Source organism: Muntiacus reevesi, chromosome 13, assembly GCF_963930625.1.
Source record: "Muntiacus reevesi chromosome 13, mMunRee1.1, whole genome shotgun sequence".
NCBI lineage: Eukaryota > Metazoa > Chordata > Mammalia > Artiodactyla > Cervidae > Muntiacus > Muntiacus reevesi.
Window position 1 is genome coordinate 27,799,395 of NC_089261.1, and position 13,554 is coordinate 27,812,948.

Below are 13,554 nucleotides of genomic sequence, written 5' to 3' on the forward strand. Positions count from 1 at the left end.
GGTTACTGCTCCAAAAGCTGGGGGAACATGCTTAAGAAAGGCAAGCCAGCCCACCTGGACTTTAGTTCATAGGGACAAGCCAGACATTTTGGAGTCAGTGGCAGTGACCCCCAGGAGAACCCACTGTCAACCAAAGAAGGGAGCAGGCCACAAAGATCAGAACACCAGGATCATCTGAGCACAGCCGGGCCCTGTCAGGGTTTGATCCGGTGCAGTTGGTCAGCCCCTCAGCCAAGGTTACTGCCCACCATGGGGCACCCTCCCCTCTCCTGTGAGTGCCCGGTAATTCAGCAGGTGAAACCATGCTTATCTCCTCGCACTCTCTGAGCCTGAGACGCCTGAGAGCTGCGGGTGTCTGACAGAACCCGCCCTGCCCGAGGCAGGCCACTGCACCGGCACAGAGGCAAGGGCTCAGAAGGGCGTGCTTCTGAGCCCTCGGAAGCAGTTACTAAGTTATGGGAGAATTCGTTTACTCTCTGATTTCTATTCTCACGGAATTAAAAGGTGCTGTAAAGCTAGTGTAACTGATAATCCAACACCTGGAAAAGATTGCCAGTTTTTAAAATATAATAAAGCACTCAGAATCAGATTGGATGAGAAAACAAGTTCAGAATTTTCCTCAGATTTCCACGGAAAAGAATAAAAATGGAAGAAAAGCCATCTAGATAGGAAAATAGGTTGTCCTCCACAAGGGGGAAAAAGCAGGCTGGCACATTAGACATGTATCTATAGCATTAAATGCCAGGGAATTCAGGTGTATCAGATTCTGAATGCAAAGTATTCTAAATGCTGGAGCAGAGTTTACAGATGTGGCAATGCCCTGAAATAGTCAAAGAAAGTGAAAACAGGACTATTACCAAAAAATTATCAAATGCAGTGAAAACTTAAAAACCTATAACTTCTTATGCTTGTGTTGATAAAGAAAAAATAAAAACAAACCAAGCATTCAACTCAGGAACCTAGGAAGAAACTAAAAAATGCATGTAAGGAAAGCAGAAAAGGAAAATCACTAAAGAAGGCAGAAATCAGTGAGGAAATAATAAAAGACCAGTAAAACTTTTCATCATTGTGCAAGTTTAATACAGTGTAGAGAAGAAAGCAAATGCACAACATAATGAAAAAAAAAAAAAGGAAAAAACTTGTTTTTAAGTACACAGAAACAATATGTATAACTAAATTTGAAAATTTTGAAAATAAATGGTAAAATTGTCTAAAAAAAGTATGAAGTGGTAAAATGATCTCCACAGAGGCAGTCAAATAGATCTGTAGGCCTAAAAGAATTTAGAAAACATTGGTCAATGAAATACCTCTAAAAGCAGGCAGGCCAGGACAAAGTCATGGTCAAGGTAATTTGTGATTTAAGCTCCTCCAGAGCCCAAAGATCAAAAGCTCTCGAGCCCCAGTACCTTAGCGCCACAAAGCCTAGCAATGTGCAGGCCAGGAGCCCTGGGTAGCCCAGGTTTTAGCTTCTCAGATGGAAGCAGATTCAGAAGGGCAATAAGAGCAAGTGTGGGCAGGTGGGGTTCCTTGCAGAAGTCCCAGTGTGGTACCCCACCAGAAAACCTCCCAGTACAGCCAGTCTTACCACCAGACAGGTGCTGGAACAACACCCACATTTCCCAAGATGCTTATGAGACAGCTTCCCTAGTATGACAATAATTGATGTTGGAAAAACAGGCTTTCCATTTGAAAAAAAATTGGACTGTTACACCCCACCTGACAATAATAATAATGATTCCAAAGTGTTTAAATGCAGAAACTAAAACCATAAAGGGAGAAGAAAATTAGATAGTTCTTTCCTAGTCTTAGAGTTGGAAAGGACTGCCTAAGAATTAAAGCCATAAATGATAAAGATTAATAGGTCTGACGGGAGCTGGGCCCGCATAGAGTTGAAAGACAAATGTCAGGACAGCAGTGATTGCTAATAATAACAGAAGATAAAAGGTCAAGATCCTTGCTATAGGAAGAGCTCTTGTGAATCAATAAGAAAAGTCACTGCAGTAGAGAAACAAAGGGCATGAAAAGATAGTTCACAAAAGAAAAACAGGTGGTATGTGAACAGATTTTTAAAATATATCTTCACTGACAAGAGACTGTTCTTTGCTTCGACTTTGGTAAGTTAGAAAGTAATAGAGAGGGTGTGGGCGGCTGGGCCCTCTCACACCGTCCGTGGAGTGTTGTTGGTAAGGCCTCTCTAAAGGAGGGAGCCTGACGGTGGAGACCCACCTCTAAACACAGACGCCCTCCCGCTCCTGGAAACGGCTGGTTCCCCAGGCTGTCTCGGCCAGGTGTTCATCACAAGGCTCGTGAGCTTTCAAAAATAAAAAATTGGGAACAGCTGTGGGAGACTGAAATAAACTGGCATGTCCATACCGAGAATATGACTGCCATTTATTAAAATGATGTATGTTGACATGGAAAGATGTCTACACTTCTTATATGGAAAGGCATCTCTTGTTAAGTGTAACTAATAAGTGGGCTAAAAACTGTAAAGCGTGGTCCCATTTTCCTGTATTTGTGCACATGCACATGTTTGTGCCTCGGAACCATCCACTGATAATATTCAGATCATTTCTTTCCCATATCCGAATTGCAGTTGGTCTTTCATTTTGTTCACCTGTGTTTTTACAATTTCCCACTGTGAATTTATTTTACCATAGAAGTTAAAAGTTATTAATGACCTTAAGAAAGGAAGCATATCTGATGTGGAAGGCAGAGGGCCGGACACCGTGGGTTCACTCTCAAGTTTCCTGAGAGTTGGTGCAGACCTGGGCCACATTAGTGCTGCAGTCCTTGCCTGTTCCAGGCTCCAGGTGAACAGACCACACACACAGTACAAACTGTGAAGAGGGGCCTGAAGGAGAAGAGGCCAGCAGGCCCTATCTGAGGAGAGGCTTCATTTGAGAAGAACCGAGGAAGAAAGCCAGGCGTGGAAAAGAGGGCGACAGCTCCAGGCAGAGGAGAGGGCTGGCCCAGAGCATGGTGGGAGAGGTGGCCAGGAGCCTGGGCTTCATCCTAACACAACAGGAAACTGAAGGCTGTAAGAAGTGCTCTTCACATGTTGTGATGTGACTGGCAAATAAGCTTCCATGTAGAAGCAGTAGTTGTATAATTGAATAATTCTGCAAAGGAAGTAGTTCCTAATCGCCTGCTTTCAGGCTGAGCTACATTGGGAAAGTTACTTCACCTTTTTAACCTCAGTTTCCTTATGATGGGGAGGCCTGATCATTTCTGTCTCTTCATGGGGTCGCACATGTGAAGTAAGGTGAGGCGTGTAGACTGCCTTTAGTCAGTTCTCTTATTTTAAGTCACTTTATATGCATGTTGTTGGCATGCATTAACCTGTGTTCCAGAAGTTTTCCTTTTAATGTATTTGTCGGTTGAATTTATTTTAGTTTGGAGGCCTGAAGATAGGGAGTAATTGTTTTAAAGTTGTTTTGTGATATAGTACTTTAGCCCCAAGTTAACATGAGTAATTTTAACATTTAACTGAGCTTTTCTTTTATATTGACATGTTTCTTTGACTCTGATTTATTAAAGAGACCTAGAGGTAATACAGGGTTAATGTTATGATACTTTTCTCTTATGAAAAAATTTCAAACAAGTACAAAAACAGAGCCTGGTGAAATAGTCACCACACACACATGCAGCCCTGAGCGTCCAGCTCCCATGACCAGCACTGACTGATTTTATCTATAGACTCAGTCCAGCCCACCCCCAGGATATTCTGCAGCAGATCCCAACATCATGGCATTTTATCCATCGGCGTGAGTGCATGTATCTCCAAAAGATAAGGGCTAGTCTTAACATAACCGCAGTAAAATGATTAATATTGACTCTCCCAACAAAGTGTATTTTTCCTCCCGTGTTCTTTGTCTGGGGGGTTATTAGGAAGGTGCATCACCCTGCACAGTTCAAGTGCATAGCGTTGCATAATCAACACAGACTGATTTTGCCCCCTTTGACTCTGACTTAGCACTTTGTGTGTGCGTTAGTCGCTCAGTCGTGTCTGACTCTTTGCCATCCCATGGACTGTAGCCCTCCAGGCTCCTCTGTCCATGGGATTCTCCAGGCAAGAATACTGGAGTGGGTAGCCATTCCCTTCTCCAGAGGATCTTCCTGACCTGGGGGTCAAACCCAGGTCTCCTGCGTTGCAGGCAGATTCTTTACCATCTGAGCCATCAGGGAAGCCCACTTTACCAACATTGAACATCTTGGGGTGTGCTTTGTAGCTTGAGGTGATGATTGACGAGAGATGATTATATTTCAGTGATCGGGTTATTTGCCTGCTTCAAGTCACACACGGATTTGGAACCATAAAATGCTGAAAGTGGGGATGCCTTGGGGGTCAGCTGAGTGAGCTCACCCTCACAACCCCAGCCACTTCAGACAGAACCTGCCTTTGTTAACCCAGATCCACTTCCTCCTTAGAGTTAGCTCCTTTGTGCTGCACTTAAAATAGCCCTTCATTGTGGTTTACTTGAATAGCTTTCACCAGTAATAACACATGGTTTTTAAAATAAAGTATCTTATTACAACCAATTAGGTGTTGTTAGGAGCCATTTACCATAGTGTCTGAGGAAGAAGGGACCCAGTGAGTGAGTATTAAGTGGATGGGGGGAAGGGGAAGAAGATTGTTTCCTTTTGGGCCTTTGTATTTCTCTTAAATTAAAAATTCCAAATATTCTAGGAGAGAAAAAATTGAACCACCTAAATTTTTGTTACCCTAGGTTTAAAATTGTCTTACAGGTTCAGAGAATAGTTTGACATAATGCCTGGCACAAAGTAGGCACCCAGTCATATGTTTGCTGAATAAAGGAATAGATTATCTTGCTTTTGTAAAAAAAAAAAAAAGAAAAAGAAAAAGTTTATTTTATATAGTTATGATTTTTTTTAGAAGTAACTTTTAATAGTGGAGTCGCATCATATGCTTACTTACGGAAACTCAGCTATGTGCTGAGCCCAGAAAAAGAAGGAAAACATCCCCCAAAATTGACCATTTGGCCCTGCGATGACCCCAGCTGGCACGCAGTCTGTGCGTCCTGACGTGGCCCAAGTTGGAGCCAGTGCTTTAGTGCCCTGCATCTGGCCTGGGGTGTGTGACATCCTTCTAAAGGCCCTCTGACATCATGGGCACTAGCTACTGCCCCGGACCCTCCCTCTGCGTAAGATGTGGCTCCACTCGAGACGTTGCTCCCACCAACTGATGCTCATGTGAATGGTGGGGCCGAGATTTTTGCTCTGTGCTTTCAGTTACTTTAAAATGTATTACCATTTTCACCTTTTCTCAATAGCTTCATTTGCTCCAATAAGCTTTGCAATCAAGGCCAAAGAAAATGATCTACTTCCCCTGGAAAAAAATCGTGTTAAGCTAGATGATGACAGTGATGATGATGAAGAAAGCAAAGAAGGCCAAGAAAGTTCTAGTAGTGCTACAAACACTAACCCGGCAGTTGCCCCACCCTGTGTAGTTGTTGAGGAGAAGCGGCCTCAACTTACCCAGGAGGAGCTAGAAGCAAAGCAAGGTTTGTCAAATGTTTTAAACTTCTTAAAAGAAAAGTATGTACATACAAGATTAACCTACTAAGCCAAAAATACGGGACTGCCGACTTTAGAGTCTCCAGCCTTTGGAATCGGAACCACTGGGGAGCTGTGTGTTGTTTTTGTTCAGCTGAGAAGCTCTCAGTCAAGTGAGGAGCACTGCTGTTCATTAAGTTCAGATGCAGTGCCCTCGGCGATTTGTTTTCCGAGGAGGAGCTGAGAGTGGCCGAAAGTGCTTTAATGGCAGCCCTGGGGCAAATGCTCAGCCCGTGTTCCCAGCTCGGGTTAATGTTCTGAGCCAGCAGGTGCCCTTCTGTGAGGCCTCTCCCTACAGAACCATCGAACCCTTGAAGGGGCCGGGGCCCCTGCTGGTTTTCAGACTGCGGCTCATCTTCATGGGTCACAGTGTGGCCGCCACTCGCCTCTGACGCATGACCAGCAGTGTTGTGGGGAATGTCTTGTCGGGTTCTACCCTTCTTTCAAAATTAGTGCTGTTCTTCTCTAACTAAAGTCGTTAACAGTCCTTAACTGGTTTCGTGAATTGCTTTTTCTGTGTATACACAGACAGATCACACAGCATTGGTAAAACGTAACTCTTTAACCACAGGAGGCCCTGGAACTTGCGATGTGCTGTAGTTCCTCTCCCCGGCACACATGTGTTCATGCCTGTGTCTCTAAATCTGCATTTACTGCGGGTGAACTCAACAGTGTGTCAGTTCATTTGGCATAAAACACTTTTCACAGAGTGTTCATTGCCTGGTATGACTGTTTGGGCACTTGCATCTGAGAACCATTCCAAGAGTCTCATCATTCCAGGTTTCACTGCTATGGAACTCCATCAGCTTTCTGACTTTGAGTTTGAAAGTAAATTTATGGAAAGTACTAATAATAGGCATTATAAACTAATTCTCTCAGAAATCTGTTTGCCTGGTTTGTTGACCTTTCCTGAAATCAGTATCATGTTCATGTTTTAGAGTAACTGCATTGTATGTATCTCATGACTGTGCTACTGCCTATGTAAATTAAGACAGCAAGGTATTTATAAAATACCGCTTGCTCTAAACATCTTTTTTCTGTTTATTCCTTAAGCAAAGCAAAAATTGGAGGATCGACTGGCAGCTGCTGCCAGGGAAAAGCTGGCCCAAGCGTCTAAGGAATCGAAGGAGAAACAGCTCCAAGCAGAACGTAAAAGAAAAGCTGCTTTATTTTTACAGACCTTAAAAAATCCTCTGCCAGAAGCAGAAGTCGGGAAAGTTGAAGAGAGTCCTTTCAGCGTAGAGGTGAGTTTAAAAGGGGTCCACATCAGTGCTCTGAGCCAAACACCATTGCCAGAAGTACCTGTGTGTGAACCCAGCCTCTCAGCTCTCGAGCTGCACGAAGGCTGTGGGCCGCCCCTGTGCCTCTCCCCGGTGGGATGGAGCGCTTGTCCAGACAGACCGTGGGGGGGCCATGGAGTTCAGTTCCAGATCTGGCAGCAAAGTGAGTCATGCGCATTTCTTGGTTTCCCCGTGTGTGTAACAGTTACGTTACACTATACCGTAGTCTCTAAAGTGAGCAAGCACATATGCCTGAAAGGTAAATACATACCTTAATTTAAAAATCCTTTGATGCCCAAAAATGCCAGCCATCATCTGAGCCTTTAGCAAGTCGTAACCTTTTTGCAGTATTAACATCGCTGATCACAGATCAAATAATGAAAAAGGTTTGAAATAATGCGAGAATTACCAGACTGTGACACAGATGTGAAGTAAGCAGATGCTGTTGGGAAGATGGCCCAATAGACTTGCTCGACACAGAGGTGCCACAAACCTGCAGTTTGTAAAAAGAAAAAAAAACTCAGTATCTGTGAATTCCAACAATTTGGGAAAAAACAAACCATAGTATCTGTGAAAATGAAGTCTGCCTGTACTGTATAGCTGGGGTCAGCAAGAGTCTGATGAAAACTCCCAGAATGCACGCGCGCGCACACACGCGCACACACACACACACACACACACACACACACACACACACCACGTTCCAGGTGCAGTGTCAGAGTTCAGGCCTCTGGGCCCAGGTTGGGAGCCTGGGCTTTGTGGCGACCTCGCAGGAGCAACAGAAGAGCTTCGCCTCTGAGGCACCCACCTCAGGCCTGGACAGACCCGCCAGAGCACTGATACTCCTGCCATCACAGCAGCCCTTGAGCTCACACTTAGGGTTAGAGTCTTACTCAGGGATCTAGGTTACTATCAGCACTTCAATTAAAAGAAAAGTGACTAAAAAATAATAAAAGAAAAAAAAGAAAAAAAAAAAGAAAAGTGAGATAAGATATGGTCACTGTCATCTTCTCTTAAGATGAGTTGTGAGATCAGAGCCTCACAACTCTTTCCTAAGCTGTAGGACCAGAACTTAGCCCCTGGCCCATTTCCTCCCTTCAGAAGGCTGTGGAGGGGGGCTTGGACTGCTCAGAGCAGGGTTTGTGCAACCCTGCCAGGTGTCTCCGAAATGTCTTTTGCAGCTGTCTTTCCCCTGTAATGTAGAATGGGTCCTGTGCGCCTTTTACTTTAATTATGTTGACATTTCTAAGAGTCTAGGGCCATTATTCACAACTGATTTTTGCTGCATGTAGCTGCAGGTTTATTTGGTTCTCCATGGAAAGCAGCATTTTTCAGCATTGTATTGAAGGTCAAATCAGCTTTGTCACCTCAGGAATCAGTCTGAAATTCAAATCTGGCAGGAGGCCTCAAAAATAATAGCTGGATCAGACTGAGGAGCAGCGAGGGCCAGCTTACATGGCAGCTTCAGATTCGTCCATTCCCCCCTTGGGGAGGGCCTTGCTGCTGCCAGCCGGGCCAAAAACAGGCATGCTCAGGAAGGCACCCTCGGTCATGGCACAGCTTTGGGAGGACCTCTGGACCAGTGCAGGGGTGAAACCGGCAGCGACTGAGACTGCTTTAGATGTAAAAGGAGGAAGAGGCGGGATATGGAGCAGCTCCACTTTTATGGTTGCTGCTGTAAAATTTTTTCATATAACACCAGGGCAGGGAACTTAGGAAGCCAGGGAACTGCCTCCACGGGAGGGGTGTGAGTGGCTATTTTCATTTTCCTTATTGTTTGGAAGTCACTTGGGCAGTGAATAAAGGACTTAATTAAAAGTTATCCACATACATAGATACTTTCACCAATTATTCTACATGAGTACATCTGTATTTTCTAATAAAATTGTGTCTAAATGCAAAGTCAATCACAGCCAGAGTCATTCATCGTTAATTCAGTTTTTCTGTCTGCTGTGCTGCCGGTATTGTCACAGGTACCAGAATCGCTTCCTTATAAACACAGAATAGCCTGAGACTTAGGTTTTTATCCTCTTTGTCTTTTTTGTGGTTTCTCCCCACTGTGTTCTTTTCAAGCCTGTGTTTTAAATCTGTAATACCTTGGAAATGAGTGCTTACGCTTCATGTTTAAATCATTGGGTCGATCTTCCTGGACATCTAGTGGGAAAGACTACTGCTACTAAACTATTTCAACAAAAATGTTAACAGTACTTGCAGGTGGTGATAGATATCTCTAATGACTTTGAAACAAAATACCTGAATTAAATTGGCAGCTATCATAAATGAGATTCACATTTGAAAATATTTTCAGTCTAAAGCAGCTTCTGGAGACAGATGGCCCTGACTCTGTTGTCCGTTTCCTGTGCACTTGACACGCATGCTGACGTGTCCGACCCCACTACTCAGGTGTATCATCTTAGTGTCCAGGGGACTTGGAGCTCGGGGGTGTCAGCCCAGTGGGAATAGACGCACCCCAGCTCCGTTCTGAGCAGACTCACATAGGGCCGAATGGGGTCGCTCAAAACCTGGCACCTTGCAGCTTATCTGCCTGAGGCACTTTCTGTTTTTACTTTGCTTTGTATAAAAGCAGTACATACATGTGGTTTATAAGTTCAAATGCTCAAGAGAGGTGTAAAATGAAGAGTAAGTCTTTTACTGTTTTAACCCTTTTTAAGGATACAGTTCAGTGGTACCAAGTACATTTATGTTGTTATGCAACCATCGCCACCATCTCTCTTGAAAACATTTTCATCTCCCCAAACCAAAAGTGTCCCCATTAAACACCAACTCCCCACTCCCCTTCCCCAGCCTTTGGCACCCACCATCCTACTTATCTACATATAGATTTTTTTAAATATTATTATTTGGTTGCATCAGGTATTAGCTACAGCATTCAGGATCTTCAGTCTTAGTTTTGACCCACAGGATCTTTAGTTGTGGCATGCAAACTCTTAGTTGTGGCATGTGGGATCTAGTTCCCCAACCAGGGATCGAACCCAGGTCCCCTGCATTGGGAGCATGGAGTCTTAGCCACTGGACCACCAGGGAAGTAAGTCCTGTATGTATAGACTATTACAAGGACTGTGCCCTATGCATTCTTCTGGTGTCTTGATTTTTTTCACTGACTCCAGAGACCCTACTATACCAATGTCAGAGTGATGCTTGGTGTGTGATAAACACTTGGTCGCTGTTCCCTGGGTGCGTGACCATCAGGCCTTTGGCACATGAGCCCTTACCTCAAGCTCATCTGCGTGCGCTGTGCACTGTTCACCCCTCCTGCCCTCAGAAGCGTGAACCCTGCTCAGGGTTTTAGTGACTGACGGCTCCTGTGACTTGTGCACTCACTGAGGTTGAGTGTGCCCACAGAGTACATCCCTGACCGTGGAATTGTTTATTACATTTCCGATTTTTAATTTACCATTGAATTAGGCCCTACAACGATTATGGCAGTTCTGGGTGGGGCGGGGGATGTTTTTGTTTTGTTTGTCTCCCTTGTGTATGAATATAACTTTGTTGCCTCCCTGCCAGCATCGGTTATCATCCACCTTAATTCTTGGTCTGATAGGTGGGAAAATACGTTATCTGTTTGGTTTAACTACATATTTTAATTATAGGCGACATTGAGTAACTTTTTTCACAGGTTTCACGGCCTTTCTGTCCTGCTGAGAACACCCTCCATGGCCTCTGCTTTTCTCCTGGCTGGCTGGCTGGCTGTCTGCTGTTTCTGTGTTAGCTCTGTGTCATCAGCATTACCAACAGTTTCTTTTTGTCTTTTAATCTGCCCCACTGGGAATTTATTTCACTTTGAGGAGCATATAGCTAGGCACAACACAAGCCACTAAGTCACACGTCTTTTCCCACTAGTGTAAAGGGCTCCCTTTATTGTATACTAAATTCCCACTTGGATTTGCTCTATTTTTACATTCTTATCTGTTCAGTTCCATTGGTCTGTTTGTTAGGAGAGGTGATTTTATGTTTAGGTATAACTTTTAAGGATGTCTTGAAATGTATTTATTGATGTGGACAGATACTAGTATGTTAAATTTTTAAACATTATATAAAATATATAAAAACCTGTTCATAAGTAGTACTTAGAAATCTGTGTATATACCATCCCATTGTGTGTGTGTGTACATGCACACGTGCACTGTTAATTCAAAATGAAGAGAAATCAGAAGTTTTGAATCAAGTCCCTGTTGAATCATCGCATCATTTACATGGTGACAACAGACTTCGGTACATTGTTTAGATGCAGTAACTTTTTTCAGGTTAATGATCCTGCCAGGTTTAAGGTCCAGCAAGAGTTTGAAAAGAAAAGGGGAACAAAAATGAACCCATGTTTGCTGAACCTCTGTGATAATTCAGGGAGCTTTGGGGTATGAATTAGAAACCTGTTTCTCATGACCAGTAGCTTTTATGTGGTTGGCATCTACATGTAAACATTTCTACCACGTCGGCCCTGTAAGGTGCAGAGTAGCTCTGAGTGTGTGGATGAGGGACCCGGGCCCCCAGGACAGCAGAGGTGGCACCAGGACTGTGAGGAACCTGGATCATTTGGAGAGGTGACAGAGCAGTGAGGAGGCCCACAGACTCCCCTGTGGGGAGGCCGGTAAAGCCCGTGCAGGCAGTGATAATGCCTGCAGCCCTGCATCGAAGGGTCTGTGGAGGAGGCGCAGAACAAGTCAGTGACACAGGCAGGTCTGGGAGAGGCTGGACCGCTGGCTGCAGCACGCGTGGGACACGGACGGGCTAGAGCAGTGTTTCCACGGGCAGAATATGTATGAAGCAGCATTGGTAAGGCTGGCTGCAGCACTCCCAAGCAAACACAGCTGATGAGAGGGGAGGAGAGGGTGCCAACAGAGTGGAAAACGCAGAGTCATCTGGAAAGAGGCCTCAGCAGTCAGACCTGGGCCATTGCCCTGCCTGGGAGGGTTGCAGGGGCATGCCGAGCATGGGTAGAAATTTGCAAATACAGTTCTGGAGGATGCATTTCAAAGTCTGATTTCAAACGTTACCTTGAGTCTTTTGTATAATTATCCCATTTCCTAGTTAGTGTAGTGTTATCCTTCAGAAATAAGATTTTATTTTAAAATGTGTGTTAGTCTGCTTTTGAGGGATTTGTTTTCCCACAGCAGGAAATAGTAGTTGCTAGTTTGTATGCTAACTTGTTGGCAAATACTTTGTTGTGATCAAAGACAGATTAATATTTTTCAGTGTTACCAACAAAAGGGATGTCAGTTTTTAAATACTCATATGAGTAACTGATCTTTCTAAAGTTCCTTTTGATTTTGCATGCTCACGGCTCAGATTACCCTATGCTCTCCGCCCATGATGATTTGTGGCTTGGTCATTCTTGCTGGAATATTAACATTTCATCCCTGAGAGGTCGCTTTGCTTGTTTGGCACTGGTTGCCATGTGGTTCTGTTGCTGTGTCACCTGTGGGCATCGCAGGCAGCTTCTCACAGGTCACTGTGTGCAGGGCCTTAGCCAGACACCTTCAGAAACTAGATACAGGACATGCGGGGCTGCAAGGAAGGTCTTGACTCAGCAGTGGCTTAGTTTCTCAGGTTATTCATATAATTTATAGTATAAATTAATGGGTCATTTGACTCCTCAGGATATACACTATACAGTATGGTAGCTGCTAACCACATGTGGCAATTTCAGTTTTGTTTCTGTTAAAGTTATTAGTTTTTTTTTAATGTAGACCATTTTTAAAGTCTTTATTGAATTTGTTACAATATTGCTTCTGTTTAATGTTTTGATTGTTTTGGCCAGGAGGCATGTGGGAGAGACCAGGGATCAAGCCTGCACCCCCTGCGTTGGAAGGCAAAGTCTTAACCACTGGACCACCAGGGGAGTCCCTGGCAATTTCAGTTAAACTTAATTTGAGTTGTGAGGGTAGCACAGCTCACAGGATGTCACAAGGCATCTCAAGGATGCATCCTCAGGCCCAGCATCCCCTGGCTGGCCACACTGTCCCCTGGCTGGTCACACGTGCCAACTCTGTATTGTGAGCTGTCATGTCAGTGTGCATTAAAAATAATAATAATCAAAACTGATAAATTTCTGTGTAGCCATTTTAATACTGAATATGGAAGAAAAACATTTTCGGCATATTATTCTTTATTATTTCAAGAAAGACAAAAAATACAACTGAAATGCCAAAAAAAATAAATGTGTACGGTGTATAGAGAAGGTGCTGCAGCAGATCAGATGTGTTACAAGTGGTTTTTGAAGTTCAGTGCTAGAGATTTCTCACTAGACAAGGCTCCATAGTTGGGTAGACCAGCTGATAGCATTCAAATCGAGACATTAATTAAGAGCAATCAGTGTTATACCACCTGGGAGATAGCTGACATACTCAAAATATTCAAATCAGACACTGAGGATTATTTGCACCAGCTTGGCTGGGTTAATCACTGTGATGTCTGGGCTCCATGTAAGTTAAGCAAGAAAACCTTCTTGACCATACATCCACATGCAATTCTTTACTGAAATGTAATGAAATGGTCCATTTTTAAAACAAATTGTGACAGGCGATGAAAGTAGGTACGATAATGTGGAACAGAAGAGATCATGAGGCAGGCCAAATGCACCAAAGGCCAGTCTTCAAAGAAAGTGATATTGTGTATATGATAGTATTGAAAGGGAGTCTTTCATTATGAGCTCCTTCCGGAAAACCAGACGGATTAATTC

General features: G+C 43.9%; 1 protein-coding gene across 6 annotated transcripts in view; it reads left to right on the top strand.

Moving 5' to 3' along the window:
• SFSWAP (splicing factor SWAP) overlaps positions 1 to 13,554 on the top strand; it is a 77,594-nt gene that overhangs the window by 39,450 nt on the left and 24,590 nt on the right. For 5 of the 6 annotated variants that reach the window (XM_065903939.1, XM_065903940.1, XM_065903944.1 and 2 more), the window contains exons 12-13: positions 5,295 to 5,525; positions 6,631 to 6,821. In XM_065903939.1, coding sequence (XP_065760011.1) covers positions 5,295 to 5,525; positions 6,631 to 6,821 — 422 coding nt within the window. The remainder of the gene's footprint in view (positions 1 to 5,294; positions 5,526 to 6,630; positions 6,822 to 13,554) is intronic. The other variant, XM_065903941.1, reaches the window with a different exon arrangement.